General features: G+C 44.3%; 1 protein-coding gene across 2 annotated transcripts; it reads right to left on the bottom strand.

Annotated features, from left to right (window-relative positions):
• Positions 1 to 1,967: 1,967 nt before the first annotated feature.
• Positions 1,968 to 16,395, bottom strand: LOC114911248 (cytochrome P450 2J2-like). Of its 2 annotated transcripts, none has more exons than XM_029254646.1 (9): positions 16,101 to 16,395; positions 12,213 to 12,372; positions 11,531 to 11,680; positions 7,894 to 8,054; positions 7,576 to 7,752; positions 7,269 to 7,410; positions 4,517 to 4,704; positions 4,172 to 4,313; positions 1,968 to 2,208 (listed from the first exon to the last, which is right to left on the bottom strand). In XM_029254646.1, the coding sequence occupies exons 1-9, from the start codon at positions 16,305 to 16,307 to the stop codon at positions 2,033 to 2,035; spliced, it is 1,503 nt and encodes a 500-aa protein (XP_029110479.1). In that variant the 5' UTR covers positions 16,308 to 16,395; the 3' UTR covers positions 1,968 to 2,032. The 2 variants fall into 2 exon arrangements, with proteins under 2 accessions (XP_029110479.1, XP_029110480.1); XM_029254647.1 differs by lacking the exon at positions 1,968 to 2,208 and adding an exon at positions 3,739 to 3,806.
• Positions 16,396 to 17,386: the final 991 nt, after the last annotated feature.

The following is a 17,386-nucleotide window of genomic DNA, read 5'->3' as shown; positions in this document are numbered from 1 at the left end:
AGACAACTATGGATGACATATTTCACACAGCTGTCCTTACAATAAAATAAACAACATTAAAGTAATCTCCAAAACGTGCGAGGCACAAAATGTGTACACGGCCAAGTATATCAACCTGCGCGCGCGGGAGCGAGGACCAAGGTGGAGGAGCAACCCCTTAGTCTCCATCATGATACGTCATCATTACAACACTTTTGATGGACACTTGAGTGACCAATCAGAGTCTGAGTCCCGCCCACTGGCAGGTCAACTCCACGGCGAGAAAAACTGTGGTTTATGTCAGTTGCGCTTGTTTACGTTCATTCTCGGGTTTGTTTATTAACCTACTTGTAATTACTTTCTGGTTTAATTTAGGTGAATATTTTTTACGGGAGCAATTTAGGGTGATTACTTTGATTGCGGATACTAAAGAGGGCAGCGGTTTTGAACCGCGGTCTCTCTGGCTTGGACTTAGCCGATGCCGATGGTTATAATCATTATGATACTGACTTCGTTCTTGATCTGCTTATATCACAGAAACTGAAATATAGAACGCCCTTTTCATAAAACCAGAGCATTGCCTCCCTGTACAAGCTTGTGTTTTTCCTTTCTCTGTTTATGAGGTTTTTTTTGCCTCGTACAGGTTCTTTTCTCTACCATTGGTTGTATTCCCTGTCGATCATCGTCAGTCCTGCTGCCACTTCCTCCATCTGCACCAATCACCCCCAGGTCCCGCCACTTTAAAACCCTCCTATTTGCCCACTGATGCTCAGATTTATGTTTCAGGGCATAACTTCGCCTTGTTTTCAATGGAAGTGTTACTCATGGCTTCTGTTCAGTTATTGTACCCTGGTTGACTGTGATTAGTTTATCTTGGTGGTGTTGTTGGCAAAAAGAACTGGTAAGAATGTTACGTGCCTTGCATGTCCAACACACAGGTTGTGCCACTGTCTGGTTGGGAAGAGTTAGGTGCCACCCCTTGTACTTTTGGCTGTTGTTGGATACAATACCTTAGTTAGGGTGTCACAGATGCTCAAGAGCCCTTTGTTTTTCTTTCCATAGCTTGGGTAGTATTACTAGATAAAAAATAGTTCTTCTACGTTCTTTGCTTTGTAACTGTTGTTGTTCCTTTCCCCTCTGGAAAGTGTCTTTGTAAATATTGTACAAAGTCACCTGAACATCTGCCTCAGTTTCCACTGTAAAGGAAACTACACTGAGCACTTGGTTCTTATATGTGTCATTTTTCTGGGCCCTTGTTACTACTGGTTACCATTCAGTTGATGTTCCACTCTTGCTACCCCTAGACACCTGGGGTTGTAACATGAAGAATGATGGCAACTGTCAAAATTGTCCAGATTTTTTTTTCTGCAAGCTCATTGTGGAGGAAAGAACTGTTTATTTATTCATAAAGGTTGCATAAATCGGGGGGCGCGGTGGTGCAGTGGGTTGGACCGGATCCTGCTCTCCAGTGGGTCTGAGTTTTGAGTCCCGCTGGGGGTGCCTTGTGACGGACTGGCGTCCCACCTTGGGTGTGTCCCCTCCCCACGCCCTGTGTTGCCAGGTTAGGCTCCAGTTCGCTGCGACCCCGTGTGGGACAAACAGCTTCAGACAGTGTGTGTGTGTGTGTGTGTGTGTGTGTGTGTGTGTGTGTGTGTGTGTGTGTGTGTGTGTGTGTGTGTGTGTGTGTAATTGTCAGTTGATTCCCTTACAATGGGAACCCACCTTACAGGGTGAGTTCATGGAATGTATTAACCTTGTTGTGTGAGGAATGGGTGTTTGCAAATGTAAAATAAATATAGCTCAATAAACTACAGTAAAAGTAGCTGTAGTCTAGAGAACATTCCAAAAATTTGTTTTCACTATTACTGACTTACAAATATGTAATGTTGTAGTTTACATCTTAAACTTAAGCTTTTCCGCAGAATACTGAATTTTTTTTTTTTTTTTCTCAGCAGACACTTCTGAAAAATAGGTTTATTTTTGCAGTTCAAAGCTGAACATGTGCTGACTTCCAGTTGAAAATCTCCAGAAGTTAATCGTTACATTACTATGCTCAGCGGGGTACAGCACATAACTTGTATCCCTTTGGTTGAAGAGTGAATCCAATTTTGAATTCCAGGGTGGGCTCCACACCTGGGGGTGAAAAGAATGTGAACTGCTGGAGAAGGGAGGTGAAGAATAGAAACAACTCCATTCGAGCCAGTGGTTCCCCAAGACACATCCTGCTCCCTGAGGAAACAAAGACACATGGAAGTTTGAAAGCTACAATCACATTCAAATTCCTTGTTATTTTATTAATGTTAACTGAATAAACTATGAATTTTGTTTCCAAATTTCATTAAAAACTTATTATAGAGGTGCAGCTTCTGAATATTAATTTGTGAAGCAACATCAAATAAGTTGAATTTCGGCACAGTGGGACAACTGAAAAGTGGGCTGTTCGTTTCATGCTTTAAATTTCAACAATTGACAAATTTTGTTGTTGGCAACACGTGACAGGTACGATACATATATTTTCAATGTTTGGACAACCCTGGTGAAATGACATTCTGTTGATATTTCTACTTGAATAGAAGGTAACAACTTCTGCAGGGAACTTAAACATAAATATGCAAAAGCTTGAACACCCTGTGAGTCAGTACTTAGTAACACCCCCCAAATGTTTCTTGTAACCAGCTAGCAGTCTTCCTATTCTTGCTTTAGGAATTTCTCCCTGCTTCCTTGATGAATGCTTCTATTTCAGAAATGCAGTGCTCAGGCCATTTTGCATGCAATGCATGTCTGAGGTCTGTCCACAGATTTTTCAATCATTTTAATACTTCAATTCAAGTCGGGGGACCGTGAAAACCATTCCAAAACCTGAAGATTTCACTTCTTTAAGTAGTTGATGATTGATTTTGAGATATATTTTTAATCATTGTCTTACTGTATGATCCAGTCTCTTTTCAAATTCTTCACAATATTCAAGACATTAACCTTCAGGATTTTTTTGATAGTTAGCAGAATCAATTCTTTCCTCTAACTGCTAAATATTTACTATACCACCAGTTGCAACATTACCCAAAACAATAGATCTACACTCATGCTTAAAGATGACAAGGTGTTTTTTCCCAAATGTACCTTTGATGACTGTAGCCAAAGAGTTATTTTCAGTTTTTGTTTCGTCACAGCGGGGGGCATGGTGGCGCAGTGGGTTGGACTGGGTCCTGCTCTCCAGTGGGTCTGGGGTTCGAGTCCCACGTGGGGTGCCTTGCGGCGGACTGGCGTCCCGTCCTGGGTGTGTCCCCTTCCTCTCTGGCCTTCCACCCTGTGTTGCCGGGTGGGCTCCGGTTCCCCGCGACCCCGTATGGGACAAGCGGTTCTGAAAATGTGTGTGTGTTTCATCACACAGCAGAACTTGGGCCCACAATGCTTCTGGGATATCTAAGGGTTTTGTAGCATATTTCAGACACAGACTTTGTGATAACATTGCAGGCAAAGTTTATGCAAGCAATGCTGTACAGTGGACCAGTGCACCACTACTGCTGTACCATCTATGGTTTCCTGCAGGTCATTTGCACTGACAGGGAGTTTTGAGTTGCATACCTGACTGGTCTACATGCAGTTATATCAGAGGTTTTTCTTGGTCTTCCATGTCTTGTCTTGACTTGAGTTCAGTAGTTCCTCTTAACTTCCATTCCTTTAGGACATTTTGCATAGTGACATTTGCAAGTAGGAGGCATTTAGATCTCTTTTTATAGCCCTCCTCTACTTTTTAAGAGTCAGTTTTCTCCATTTTCAGAATCTCAGTCAGCTTGCAGAGGCCCATGGCTGTTGAGCACAGCACCCTGAGAGGTTTGAAGAGTCAGAGCATAAGCTCTTCAATTCCCTTCACTTGACTTGGAATAATGCCTAACGTGTCAATTAATTTCCAAGACCTTAAAAAAACAACACTAATGAATCAACTGGAAAGGTGCCTAAACTTTTGGGGATGCTACATTCATATTTATTTTTTTTCTAATTTAAAAAATTCAGCAAAAAAAATTTGCAAATTAAAATTTGTAGAAACCATGTTAAAGTTTGTTGCCTGAACAGGATGTTTTAACTTCTTTTCTCTTAGAAAAAATAAGAAAACATAATTTCAGCAGGGGTGCCCAAACTTCTGCACAGAATTTTAGATTTAATTGACATAGCATTATACCCGCACACATACCAGCTGAAAAAGGCAAGAAGGCATCTCTTCTTTTGAACTTGCCCTCCTCATCCAGGAAATGGCCAGGATTAAATGTGAAAGGAGCCTCCCACTCAGACTCATCAAACAAAACAGACTGTAAAGTTCCCATCACCATAGTACCCTGCAACAGATATCCGAGGCCTCAATCCTGACATCATCTACAGAGCAAGACAGCTGTTACTATGGAATACCAGGTAAATTCCCTTCATGTGTCAAGTCATATAAAAAAGAAATCAAAGCTGGGACACACTTGTACCTTAAAAAACCTAATATCTTGATAAAAATATCTAATTATGACGAATATCTTAGCATGAAAATCCTCACCTTTGGAATTGTGTATCCTCCAATTGTAGTGTCCTTTACAGCCATACGTGGCACATTCAGTGGTATAATGTTGCCCATCCTCTGTATTTCATGAATAACAGCGTCGGTGTAGGGCATATTGGCTCTGTCTGCCATGGTGGCCGGATGTGAGGGTCCAAGTACTTTGTCTATTTCCGCTTGTACCTTCTCTAGGGGAAGAGTAGGACAGATGGGAATTCACAAAGCTTTCAACATGCATCTCTCCTCTGCCTGTATCAAGATCAAGACTCTGGCTATGACCTACAAGACCATCGACAGATCTGCAGCCCGATACCTACACAACCTGAATGCTCATTATGGTCACAAGTCAGGGTCTGGAAAATAAATAAATAAATAACCCTCCAAAAGCTGGTGGGATGGACAATAGGTGGTCCTTGGCATACAACATGGTTCCATTCCAGTGGCCTCAGGGATACATAGACAATTGAAAAGTATGATTATATGAAAACCTTGTTATATTTGTTTCAATAATATCACACATTTCCATTTCAAATACAGTAAATCATTATAGTTTCATGCTGCATTCAAATTCTTCCAGTTTTCTCCTGCGCGACCAGAATACTCACTGTTTTTGCACACAGACACACACACAATGTCTCCAACTGCTTGACCCGAGCAGGGTCGTGGCAAACCAGAGCCTAGCCCGGCAGCACAGGGTGCAGAGCTGGAGAGGGAGGGGACACACCCTGGACAGGATGCCAGTCCACCGCAAGGCACCCCAAGCAGAACTCAAACCCCAGACTCAACACAGACTAAGCTCCGGCCAAAACCTGCTTCGCCACAGCACCACTCTCCCCCCCATTTTTTTGGTTTACTAGCATTATAAAACAAAATGCAACAAGGGAATCACAGACAAAAAGATTTGTAAATAAAATGCAATTGCTGCAAGACACCAAAACACCCTCAGTCCCAAACAATTACAAGAAGTACCTTGCAGTAGCCAGGCCAACCACAGTTATCATATAGCAGATGCAGTGGTCATCATTGAGTGTCACGACAAAATATCGGGACTCAAAGATAAGTCTGGGTGGTCGTAAGTCACTAGTATCATCAATCGAGAAGTATTTCTATCAGGAAATGGGTTGAATTCCTCAGACACTTACTCCCGAATCCAAGAAGTTTTCCATTTTCGGCATCCTTCCTTGAACCTATATCTCATTCCTCAACCAACCCATGCACCACTCAGAAATTCTGTTTGATACACTGAATGTTGAGTAAGCCTTTTAAACAATCCCACTTTATTACAATAGATCAAAAAAATCTAGGAACAACTATTTACTGACAGTTTTAGCACAGCGTGTGTTTCTCTGAGTTGTACATTCCTTTGGAGGAGCTTCTGTGACTGGGTCCTGGACTTCCTCTCGGGCAGGCCCCAGGTCGTGAGAGTGGGCCAGGCCACGTCCAATGTCATCACTGTGAGTACAGGAGTGCCACAGGGTTGTGTTTTGAGTCCTCTGCTTTACTCTCTCTACACATATGACTGTGTGTCCTTTGCACTTTACCATTGCATATTGCATGTTGCATATCGCATATTCAATATCCGCACATTTTTTTGTTTCCTAAATCTCAATTTTAGTTTTTTTACATTTTAGCTTTAATTCAGTTCCCTGTATATTTTCTAAATTTAACTTTAATTGTATTCTCTTTTGGGGGTGCGGTGGTGCAGTGGGTTGGACCACAGTCCTGCTCTCTGGTGGGTCTGGGGTTCGAGTCCCGCGTGGGGTGCCTTGCGACAGACTGGCGTCCCGTCCTGGGTGTGTCCCCTCCCCCTCTGGCCTTATGCCCTGTGTTACCGGGTAGGCTCCGGTTCCCCGTGACCCTGTATGGGACAAGCGGTTCTGAAAGTGTGTGTGTGTGTGGGTATTCTCTTTCGGGGGTGCAGTGGCGCAGTGGGTTGGACCGGGTCCTCCTCTCCGGTGGGTTTGGGGTTTGAGTCCTGCGTGGGGTGCCTTGCGACGGACTGGCGTCCTGTCCTGGGTGTGTCCCCTCCCCCTCCGGCCTTACGCCCTGTGTTACTGGGTTGGCTCCGGTTCCCTGTGACCCTGTATGGGACAAGCGGTTCTGAAAGTGTGTGTGTGTGTGTGTGTGTGGGTATTCTCTCCTATTTTTAAAATATTTTTTCTCCTTTAACATATTGTCTTGTTTGCAGTCTACAGAGCTGACTAGATTAACATTTCACTGCAGGTTTTATGTGTGTATAACTGTGTATGTGACCAATCTCTGATAAATGAATAAATATAAAATGGACATTTATTCCACTGCAAAAAATTAAACATAATTCAGAAATGAGTGAGTTTTCTGTTAAGTTGAACACTATTTGAATTGTGTGATTTACTAAAAGATTCATTCATCATAAATATCTCCTTATCTATTGCAGGGTCCTGGTAAGCCAGAACCTTTCCCAGGGCAATCTGAGATAAGGCAGGTTACACCTTGGAGAGGGTGCCAGCTTGTTGTGCGGCCATCTCATACACACACTCACATACAGGAAACTCTCACAAACTGAATGAGTTTTCACCCCACAACTAAATCCATAACCAAAGAGCTGGATGGCTCTACCCGCAGCACCATTGTGCCACCTGCATTAAAGGAACACTTAAAACTATTACTTTGACTGGAAGAAAAATATCAAGGGGCTGCAAGAACTAAGACTGGGGACATCATAAGTGTGCCAAACTTTAAAAAGAATCATATGTGCAAAATGAAAACCAACCTTGTATTTCTGGGTATTTAATCATATACAGTAAAGCCCAGTTCAGAGTAGCTGATGTTGTTTCAGTCCCAGCTGCAAACAGGTCCAAAGTGCAAGAACACAAGTTGTCTTCATTGAAACCTGCTTCAGCATCATCTTTCCTCTAAAAAAATAACAAGTGTTGAAACAGACACCAGCGATTCCTTTTCACACCCACTGTGGGTTATAATTGTGTATAATCTTTTATATAGCTGAATAAATAAATGACTATACGACAGTTAGGAACATTTTCTCATATTCCACCTTTTGATTACTTCTCTAATATTACCTTTTCCATCTCAGAAAGGAAGCTGTCAATGTAGTCTCTCGGAGTTGAAGGGTCCCAGTCCTCCTTGTGCTCCTTAATTTTTAGTTTTACAAAGTCGATCACAATTGCCCAGTGGGAAAATATTTTTTTGTGTGGACCAGGTAATCTGCGCATCAGCCACGGAAACATGTTGTACAACTGAAAAACAAAAACAGTAAATTCCTCAGAAAACTTTTATTTCTATAAATTACTTATAAAAGAGACAGGATTAAGTGTCAACACAAGTAAAATCCCTAAAATCAATGAAGAATTACACACAAGTAAAATGAGGTGCTTTACCTGAGCCCAAATGCTTCCCTCCAAATAAATTGCTTCATTCATTAATTTCAGCAGTCTTTGGAAGTAGCTGTTGCTGTAGTCAAACCGATCGCCAAACACCAGACAACTGATGATGTTGGCAACAGCATTGTTAACAACGGAAATAGGTTCAAATGGCTGGCCTACGGGATTTTAATTGAAAAACAACGTGAGCTGAAAGCCTTACTCAGTTGTTATATTAAAGTAAAAGATTATAATTAAGATATGAAGACATGGATATATGCAAACACTCCAGCAGAAACTGATGTTTAAGGGTCAAAGTAGAAGAAATCAGGGGCTTTCAGAAAAATCTAAATCAGGGTAGAATCGTGCCAAGAGCCAGTTTCTGTTGCAAGGGGCCGCGATGCCACGCGCCACCCTGCCTGCTCCTAATGCCTGGTATACATTGCACCCAACCACCTGTTGGACCTTGCGGGTGGTGGGCCCACATGGCCCCCCCACGTCGCCTCTTCCGGCTGAGCTCGGCCGGGTTACGTGGGCTGCCCGGCCACCAGGCGTTCGCCTAGGAACACTACCCCCGGGCCTGGCTCCAGGGGTAGGTCCCGGTGACCCTATTCCAGGCAGGGTAAACATTCTCCTGCTTACTTTTTCCATGGAGGTTTTTGGATTATGTTAGTCTGAATCTTCACTCCAGACCTGTTCACCTTGGGAGACCCTACCAGGAGTATACTGCTCCAGGCAACATAGCTCTGGAGATCCCTAGATCACGCAAGCCCTTCCTCTGGGAAATCTGGCGGGGAGTGACTGGGAAGAACGGCTTGCCAAATCTGAACCCAAGTGGTGAAATGTTATTGGACTTCTGTGCTAGTCATGGTTTGTCCGTAACAAACACCATGTTCGAACACAAGGATGCTCATAAGTGTACTTGATACCAGAGCTCCTTGGGCCAAAGGTCAATGATCGACTTTGTAGTCGTTTCATCTGACTTGAAGCCACATGTTCTGGACACTCGGGTGAAGAGAGGTGCTGAGCTGTCAACCGATCACCATCTGGTGGTGAGTTGGATCAGATGGCAGGGAAAACTGATGGACAGACCCGGTAGGCCCAAGCATATAGTGTGGGTGTGCTGGGAACGACTGTTGGAGGACCCTGTCTGGAATGATTTTAACTTACCTCCGGGAGAGTTTCTCCCACGTCCTAGAGGAGGTAGGGGACATGGAGTCTGAATGGACCCTGTTCAGAACCTCCATTGTGGATGCAGCCAGGCACAGCTGTGACCAAAAGTTTGTTGATGCCAGTCATGGCGGCAACCCGAGAACCCGCTGGTGGACACGGGTGGTGAGGGAAGCCGTCAAGCTGAAGAAGGAGGCCTTTAGGGCCTAATTGGCTCTGGAGACTCCTGACTCAGCAGACAGGTACTGGCAGCAGGCAAAAAAGGTAGCAGCGGCTACAGTTGCAGAAACAAAATCCAGGGCATAGGAGGAGTTTGGAGAGGCTATGGAAAATGACTATCGGTCGGCTTCAAAGAGGTTCTGGAGAACCATCTGGTGGCTCAAGAGGGGTCAGAGGAGCTTCACTCAGGCTGTGCTCAGCAAGGGTGGAGAAACTCTGACTTCTGTGGACATTGTCGGGAGATGGAATGAGCACTTTGAGGAACTCTTAAACCCGAGAGATACGCCTCTGTAGCACGCCAAGGTGGCCCGGGAAGGGGGCGGAAACAGGGGTGGAGACGGGGGCAAAGCAGCCACGGCTGGGGCTAATTACCTTCCCTATTTCTTCCCCAGCACTTGGCAGTAGGGGAGAAAGATGGGGGAGGCAAGCGAATCCCAAGAGACGAACACAAACCCGGAGACGACGCCGGCGTCCGGACCAACCCGAGGCTCCCAGCGACTCTGACCCGCACGAAGTCCCGTCCTACCTGTTCCCTGGCCCCCCTTTTCCATCCCCTTCCTTCTCTCTGCACCGAGAGCAAATAAAACCCCTCACAGACAGGCACTGCACCTGTTGTCTCCTGCCTCGTCTCTTACAACCTCCCTTACAGGAGTCAGGGTCAAAGGCTTCTGGGTTGTCAGAGTCCATTTCCCTGGTGGAAGTCAGTGAGGTAGTTGGTAAGCTCCACAGTGGCAAAACACCAGGGGTGGATGCGATTTTCCTGGAACTGCTTAAAGCCCTGGATGTTGTATGGCTGTTATGGCTGACATGCCTCTGCAATGTTGCATAGACCTCAAGGACAGTGCATTTGGATTGGCAAACTGGGGTGGTGGTCCCTGTCTTTAAGAAAGGGGACCGGAGAGTATGTGCCAACTATCAGGGTATCACACTTTTCAGCCTCCCTGGGAAAGTCTATGCTGGGGTGCTGGAAAGGAGGCTCCAGCTGACAGCTGAACCTCGGATTGAAGAGGAACAATGGGGATTCCGTCCTGGCTGTGGAACAGTGGACAGCTTTTTACCCTCTCACAAATAACTGAAGGGGCATGGGAGTTTGCTAATCTAGTCGACATGTGTTTTGTGGACTTGGAGAGGGCCTATGACCGTGTTCCTCGGGAAATTCTGTGGGAGGTGCTTAGGGAGTATGGGGTACCGGGGCCACTACTGCGGGCCATTCAGTTTCTGCACACACAGAGCAAAAGCTGTGTCGGCATACTCGGCATTAAGTCAAGCCCGTTCAGTATGGGTGTTGGACTCCTCTAAGGTTGTGCCTTGTCTCCACTCCTGTTTGTGGTCTTCATGGACAGGATATCAAGGTGCAGTCGAGGTCAGGCGGGCATTTTGTGTGGGAGTCGGAAGGTAACGCCTCTGCTTTTTGTGGATGATGTTATCCTTTTGGCACTGTCACATAGTTGCCTCCAACACGTACTGGAACAGTTTGCAGCCGAGTGTGAGGCGGTTGGGATGAGGATCAGCACCTCAAAGTCTGAGTCCATGGTTCTCTCACAGAAAAGGATGGCATGCCCCCTCCAGGAAAGGGGAGAGAATTTGCCCCAGGAGGAGGAGTTTAAGCATCTTGGGGTCTTGTTCACGAGTGAGGGGAGAAGGGAGCGTGAGATCGGATGTAGACTGGGAGCACCGGCAGCAATAATGCGGTCACTTTATCAGACTGTAATGGTGAAGGGGGATCTGAGCCATAAGGCAAAGTTCTCCATTTACCGGTTGATCTACGTCCCTACCCTCACCTATGGTCATGAACTTTGGGTAATGACCGAAAGAATAAAATCGCGGATATAAGCGGCTGAAATTAGTTTTCTCCGCAGGGTGTTGAGACTCACTCTCCGTGACAGGGTGAGGAATTTGGACATCCGGAAGGAACTCAAAGTAGAGCTGCTACTCCTTCTCATTGAGAGGAGCCAGCTGAGGTGGTTCGGGCATCTGATAAAGATGCCCCCTGGGCGCCTCCCTTTGGAGGTATACCAGGCATGGCCAACTGGGACGAGGCCCTGAGGTCGGCCCAGGACCCGCTGGAGGAATTATATCTCACAGTTGGCCTGGGAATGATTGGGGATCCCCCAGGCTAAGCTGGAGGAAGTTGCGGGAGACAGGGAGGGCTGGGCCTCTCTCCTCTCCCTGTTGCCACCACGACCCTGCTAGGAAAAGCAGGAAAGAAGATGGATGGATGGATGGATGGATGTATGGAGAGTAGAAGCATTTGTTTCAGTCATACCTTGACTCTTGTCTATAACATCATTTAAGAACCTACACTCCACTTGGATCTGTGACTCAAGACTTTTCTTCCCCAGTCCAAAGTTTCTCAGAGTAGAGAGAGCAAACCTTCTTTGTTGCTTCCATTGATATCCACCGGAGGCAACCAAACCTTTGAAAAACAACGTATAAAAGTATTTCTTACATAATCTATAGTAAGTGACTACCATTTGGTATATATTTCTGCTATTTTACTAATCCATTCTACATTCTGGGTTCAACAACTGATACATGTACTGTTACTTATCCAAAAAGTACCAGAAAATCCTTGTGGCATTAGACACTTTTTAAAGCACACTTATAAGAAAACAGCCTTCTCAGCAACTGTGAATTAACTGAAACTGCTCACTTACATTACTTGAAACTGCAATAACAAAAACCTAATTATGAATTTCCAAACTGTTGTTTTTGGCTTGTCCACATGAATTTAAAAAATTTCAAATTCATGTGGACAAGCCAGAATTAACTATTTTTAATCCTAGCATCATGATACGGTTCGATTATGCAGTCATCAGTAAACCTAAAAAAATGGCTCAATAAGACATGTAGTATTCATGCATACTACGTTCTCCTAGTTTTCTACACTGAAATTAATAAGGATATGGTCTTTCATATGAGTTAATGCCAGGAGAAACACAAATTACCTTTGTCCAACGTAATATCTTCAGAGAGTGGTACTGTTGGACGAACAGCAAAGTTTTCACCATGTTCAACCAGAGCCTCTTTTACAAGCTGTAGACCATTCAGGACAACTATCCTTTGCCCAATTCGAATACTGAAAATATTTCCATATTGTTTGGCAAACTAGAAAAAGCAAAATGAAAAGTCCATTATTAGCACAGATAATTGCTAACACACACACACACACACACACACACACACAACACACATTTTCAGAACCGCTTGTCCCATATGGGGCCGCGGGGAACCGGAGCCTAACCCGGCAACACAGGGCGTAAGGCCGGAGGGGGAGAGGACACACCCAGGACAGGACGCCAGTCCATCGTAAGGCACCCCAAGCAGGACTCGAACCCCAGACCCACTGGAGAGCAGGACCTAGTCTAACCCACTGCGCCACCGCACCCCCCCAATTGCTAACAAACTATGCTAATTATTTGGTGCAGTCTAGACCCTTAACTGTTGCCAATGAAGAGGGCAGTAAGTTACTTCAGATTCACTGCAAACACCCGGCACACCTGTTCCTCCCATAACAAGCTTCATTTGTTTTGAGATATCACTCCAATACACAAATTCTTCCGGAGTTGAATTACTATTATTTATAATAAGACCAGTTTTTTAATGCATAACAATTATAATACCAACATATTTTGCAAAATTTATAACAAACAAATATTAGTGTCTCTTCTACTATTGTTTTTCTTAATTTCATTTCATTTTTAATAACCACGTGTATAATGGAGGACTGCAGAGACCCAGAGTCCATCCAGGAAGCATAAAGAGTGCAAATACGGTATAAAGGGTTGGTGATTTCTTTTATTTTTAAAGGAAAATTGGGGGAAAAAAGATTTTTTTTCCATTTAAATCTGATTTTTTCTTTAAATATTTTTATTTTCACCAAAACTGTGGAAATGTGGAAAGTAGTTAGAAAGAAGCTTCAGTAGAGTTCCCAGCAAGTCAGGAAGTTGTTCCAAGTGAGGTATGACCAGGTCACGACCCCAGCACATTTCCTAGCCAACCTTCTTCATCCCAGTTTACATGTGAAAAACTTGAGCAAAGAAGAAAAAAATGCAGCCATGTAGTTGCACATCAGCAGTGGCAATTCTTGAATTCTCTAATTGAAATTCAGGCAAAATCAAAACCTTTTCAGAGCTTCAAATTTCAGCAAGAGTTTGTTGAAAGGATGACTCCATGTGAATGGTGGCCCTCCAACAGTGATGTCATTGATGCAAAATCCATGGTGCCTGTCAGCCATCTCTCACTGCATCCTCTGCAGGTGTAGAGCATGTCTGAAGTACATATGGACTTGTCCAGTCAATTTAGGAACAGGCTTCGCACAGAAAATGCAGCAATATTTGTTTCTGTCCAAGACCCTAAACAAGAACATTGAACTGGGTGAGCCATAAGTAACAAATACTTCTTGTAAAAATGTTGGTACCTTTGAAAGAAGGGCTATACACACACACATTTTCAGAACCGTTTGTCCCATACGGGGTCACGGAGCCTACCCAGTAACACAGGGTGCAAGGCTGGAGGGGGAGGGGACACACCCAGGACGGGACGCCAATCCATCGCAAGGCACCCCAAGCAGGACTCGAACCCCAGACCCACCGGAGAGCAGGACTGTGGTCCAACCCACTGCACCACCGCACCCCCTCAGAAGGGCTATAATATCAACATTTTCAAAAGTTGCAGTGTAACTTAATTTTTGATGTGTTATTGTATGCCACTTAAAGCTGGCTGGTGTATTAAACACTGGTTTAATTATCTCAGAGTCCTTGTTATTCATTTAAGTATTTCATCTTACTTAAGTACTTTGTGCTGATATCTGGAAGCACTTGGAAACACTTAGCTACATTACTAAATAAACCATCTAAAACATGATGAAAAACAAATATATCAGAAAAAAAAAAATCTGAAAGCAATTTAAATCAATCTTTGTTTAATGATTTGATTTAAACCAATGGAGTATACTCAGCTTCAGCTCATCAACCCAATTCGGACCATTTGTTTGTAAATAAATCCAACCAGACAGCAAGCAGCGTAGTGGTTAGAACTACTGGAAAAGGTTGTAGGTTTAGTTCTCACCTCTGTCTGCAGTACCCTTGATCAAGGTACTTACCCTAAATTGCTCCAGTAAAATTACCCAGCTGTAAAGATGGGTAAATAACTCTAAGTAGCTTAACACTCTAAGTTGCTTTGGAGAAAAGCATCTGCTGAATGAATAAATGTAAATGTCACAATCACACACACACACACAGTCTCAGAACCGCTCATCCCATACGGGGTCACGGGGGAACCGGAGCCTACCCGGTAACACAGGGCGTAAGGCTGGAGGGGCAGGGGACACACCCAGGACGGGACGCCAGTCCGTCGCAAGGCACCCCAAGCGGGACTCGAACCCCAGACCCACCGGAGAGCAGGACTGCGGTCCAACCCACTGCGCCACCGCACCCCCTATGTCACAATCAATAAATGCTAAATTTAACACTCTTCGATCAGCAGAGTGACGTCAAAGAAGGATGAGGGCCCATTCCGTTGGATACAAATGATGTTCTCAAGTGGTAGTCCAAGGGGTGCAGTGATGATCTCTCAAGTGTTCAGGATATCCACCAATATCCACCCAACTACTTCACCAAAAGCACATGGGGAATGCAGACCATGAGGAACACTAAGCTACTATGCTTGCTATGGTGGCCATCCTCTTGGTCCTCTGCAAAGCTTCTACAAAGCGGGAGAGCACACATGCCTGCAGACCCCTCCAGTAACACTCTTCGGTCAGCAGAGTGACGTCAAAGAAGGATGACGGCCTGTTCCGTTGGACACAGATGATGCTCTCAAGTGGTAGTCCAAGGAGTGCAGTGATGATCTCTCGAGTAAAGGGGACCTGTTCAGGATATCCACCCATATCCTCCCAGCTACTTCACCAAAAGCACATGGGGAATGCAGACCCTGAGGAACACCAAGCTACTATGCTTGCTATGGTGGCCATCCTCTTGCCTTCCCGGGGAGCTTTCAGTGTCTTCAAAAGGGACCCTAAGCTGATCTATCCGGAATAAAGCGCTACAAATAAAGTCTCTGCATCGCCCTGCAAGTACAGCCAACCAAATCCGGCACCTTAGGCTTAGCAGGCGATCAAAACAAAATTAAAATCTGCAAGTTCAGTCCACATCCTCTCCAATCCAGGTAAAGATACAGCAATACACTACAAGATAAAATGCAAAATACAAAATCACCAAGCCTAGTGGTGCAGAGCTAAGTCCAATAAAAAAAAAAAGACAAATACAAAAAACAAATAGAAGCAAACCAAATAAATCAGAAGATGACACAGCAACCAGTGTAAAAGGCAGCACCTATGAAGAGCAATGTAGGTTTAAACAGGGGCTTCAGTAGTATCATTTGAACAAAACAAATCAAGGTTCACACCAGGTCAGTTGCCACAAAATTATGGGAAAAAGAAAAGCAACCTAATATATAACTCATCTGGTTAAAAACACTGAAGGACAGATTTATTTAGATTAGGAATAAAATTTCATTGGATTTCAGAGCGTCTCACATTGCAGTAGCAGAGGAAAGAATTCAGTCTTATACTTGCAGGAAATATTAAAACTTAGATCTCAGTCAGTGTGATCAGTGATCGATCGATGGATCGATCGGTGTCAGTGACATGCAGCGTCTCACAGCTCCTTCTTCTTAAACTTCCACACCGTTCCCTTTATGACATTCAATAACTGACGGGTTTCTGACGTACAATGATTGTACGCTACGAGCGGGGCATGAATGACTCTCAGTTCTGTGTGAATATGAAATCTGGTGTTAACGCATGAATACATAGAGAGAGAAAACGCACGTACCTCTGCCATCTGGAGATGAATTCTATTTGAATCGATACGGAAAAGATCTCCCACAAAAGGCAGGGACCACGGTGGTCCAGGAGGAAAGTTTTTCGGAGCCTTGTTTTTAATTAGGTCCACAAGTATCAAAAACACAAAGAGAAAGATTAAAACACTGCTGAGGTCTAACCATCCTGAGAAGAAGAGGACGGACATGGTTGCTGTCATTGCTGCGTATTACAGGTGAAACCAGTTCTGCTCCCTCTCTGCCTCCAGAAATGTACCGTATTGAACTTTGAGAAATGTTCCGCAAGACTGGAGCTCGAGGACACCTTTGATGGACACTTGAGTGACCAATCAGAGTCTGAGTCCCGCCCACTGGCAGCTCAACTCCACAGCGAATAAGACGGTGGTTCATGTCAGTCGCGCTTGTTTACGCTCATTAGGCACAATAACGACAGGAAATGACTGGACGAGACAACATCTTCATTTTTACATTTAAATTCACTTCTTATAAAACAGTGACTTTCCAACATGAAGACCACAAATGCATGTTAATGTGCTATCATTTATAATAAAATTAGAAAATGAATCCTATTATTGTAATTGTAAATGTGTTATTACATCTGATCTGTGGTGTGTCTTTAGGGCAAAACACTGTGGGGCTGTTGCCTCACAGTGCCTTAGCTACTGAGGTACAGATTCAAATCCTGTTGACATTCTCTACCTGTAGCCTGTTCAGAGAATTGCTTTGATATATTGTTTTAAAAGAATTCAATTCCTGGCTTTCATAAGCAGTGTTACATCATGTTGATGTAATGGATAACTCATGTAATATAGATCTCAGTACACCCAGGGGTAAACGTTGTGCATTCTGAAAGTCAGGTTGACCTTGAAGCAGTCATCCTTAACAAAACTGGACAATTCACTCATCTTGCCTACCTCCTTGGCTAAGAGTCCTGGAGTAACGATTGACGCGATTCTGTCTTTCTCTCAGTACATCGAAGCCACAACCCGGTAATAATATTCGTAGGATCTGTCCCTACCTCACAATTGACTCTGCCCAGGCCATGGTGACTTCCCGTCTGGACTACTGCAACTCTCTCCTGTGTGGCCTTCCTGCTACTGCCATCAAACTTCTGCAGCTTCTACAAAATGCTGCTGCACAAGTTGTGTTTGAATTGCCAAAACGTTCCCACATATCTCCTCTTCTCATTTCTCTGCACTGGATTCCTATAGCTACCAGAGTCAAATTCAAGACTCTGGTTATTGTCTACAGATACATCAACAGAACTGCTCCCAGCTAT

This window comes from Scleropages formosus, chromosome 9 (assembly GCF_900964775.1).
Source record: "Scleropages formosus chromosome 9, fSclFor1.1, whole genome shotgun sequence".
NCBI lineage: Eukaryota > Metazoa > Chordata > Actinopteri > Osteoglossiformes > Osteoglossidae > Scleropages > Scleropages formosus.
This window is presented reverse-complemented; position numbering and strand designations above follow the sequence as displayed.

Excerpts from the sequence above, each read along its gene's own strand:
- LOC114911248 (XM_029254646.1), bottom strand. The coding sequence starts at position 16,307 with ATGACAGCAACCATGTCCGTCCTCTTCTTCTCAGGATGGTTAGACCTC. Across the intron at positions 12,373-16,100 it reads TTCATCTCCAGATGGCAGAG|TTTGCCAAACAATATGGAAA; the intron begins GTACGTGCGTTT and ends TGCTTTTTCTAG. Across the intron at positions 2,209-4,171 it reads CTTCTTGCCTTTTTCAGCTG|GGAGCAGGATGTGTCTTGGG; the intron begins GTATGTGTGCGG and ends TTGTTTCCTCAG.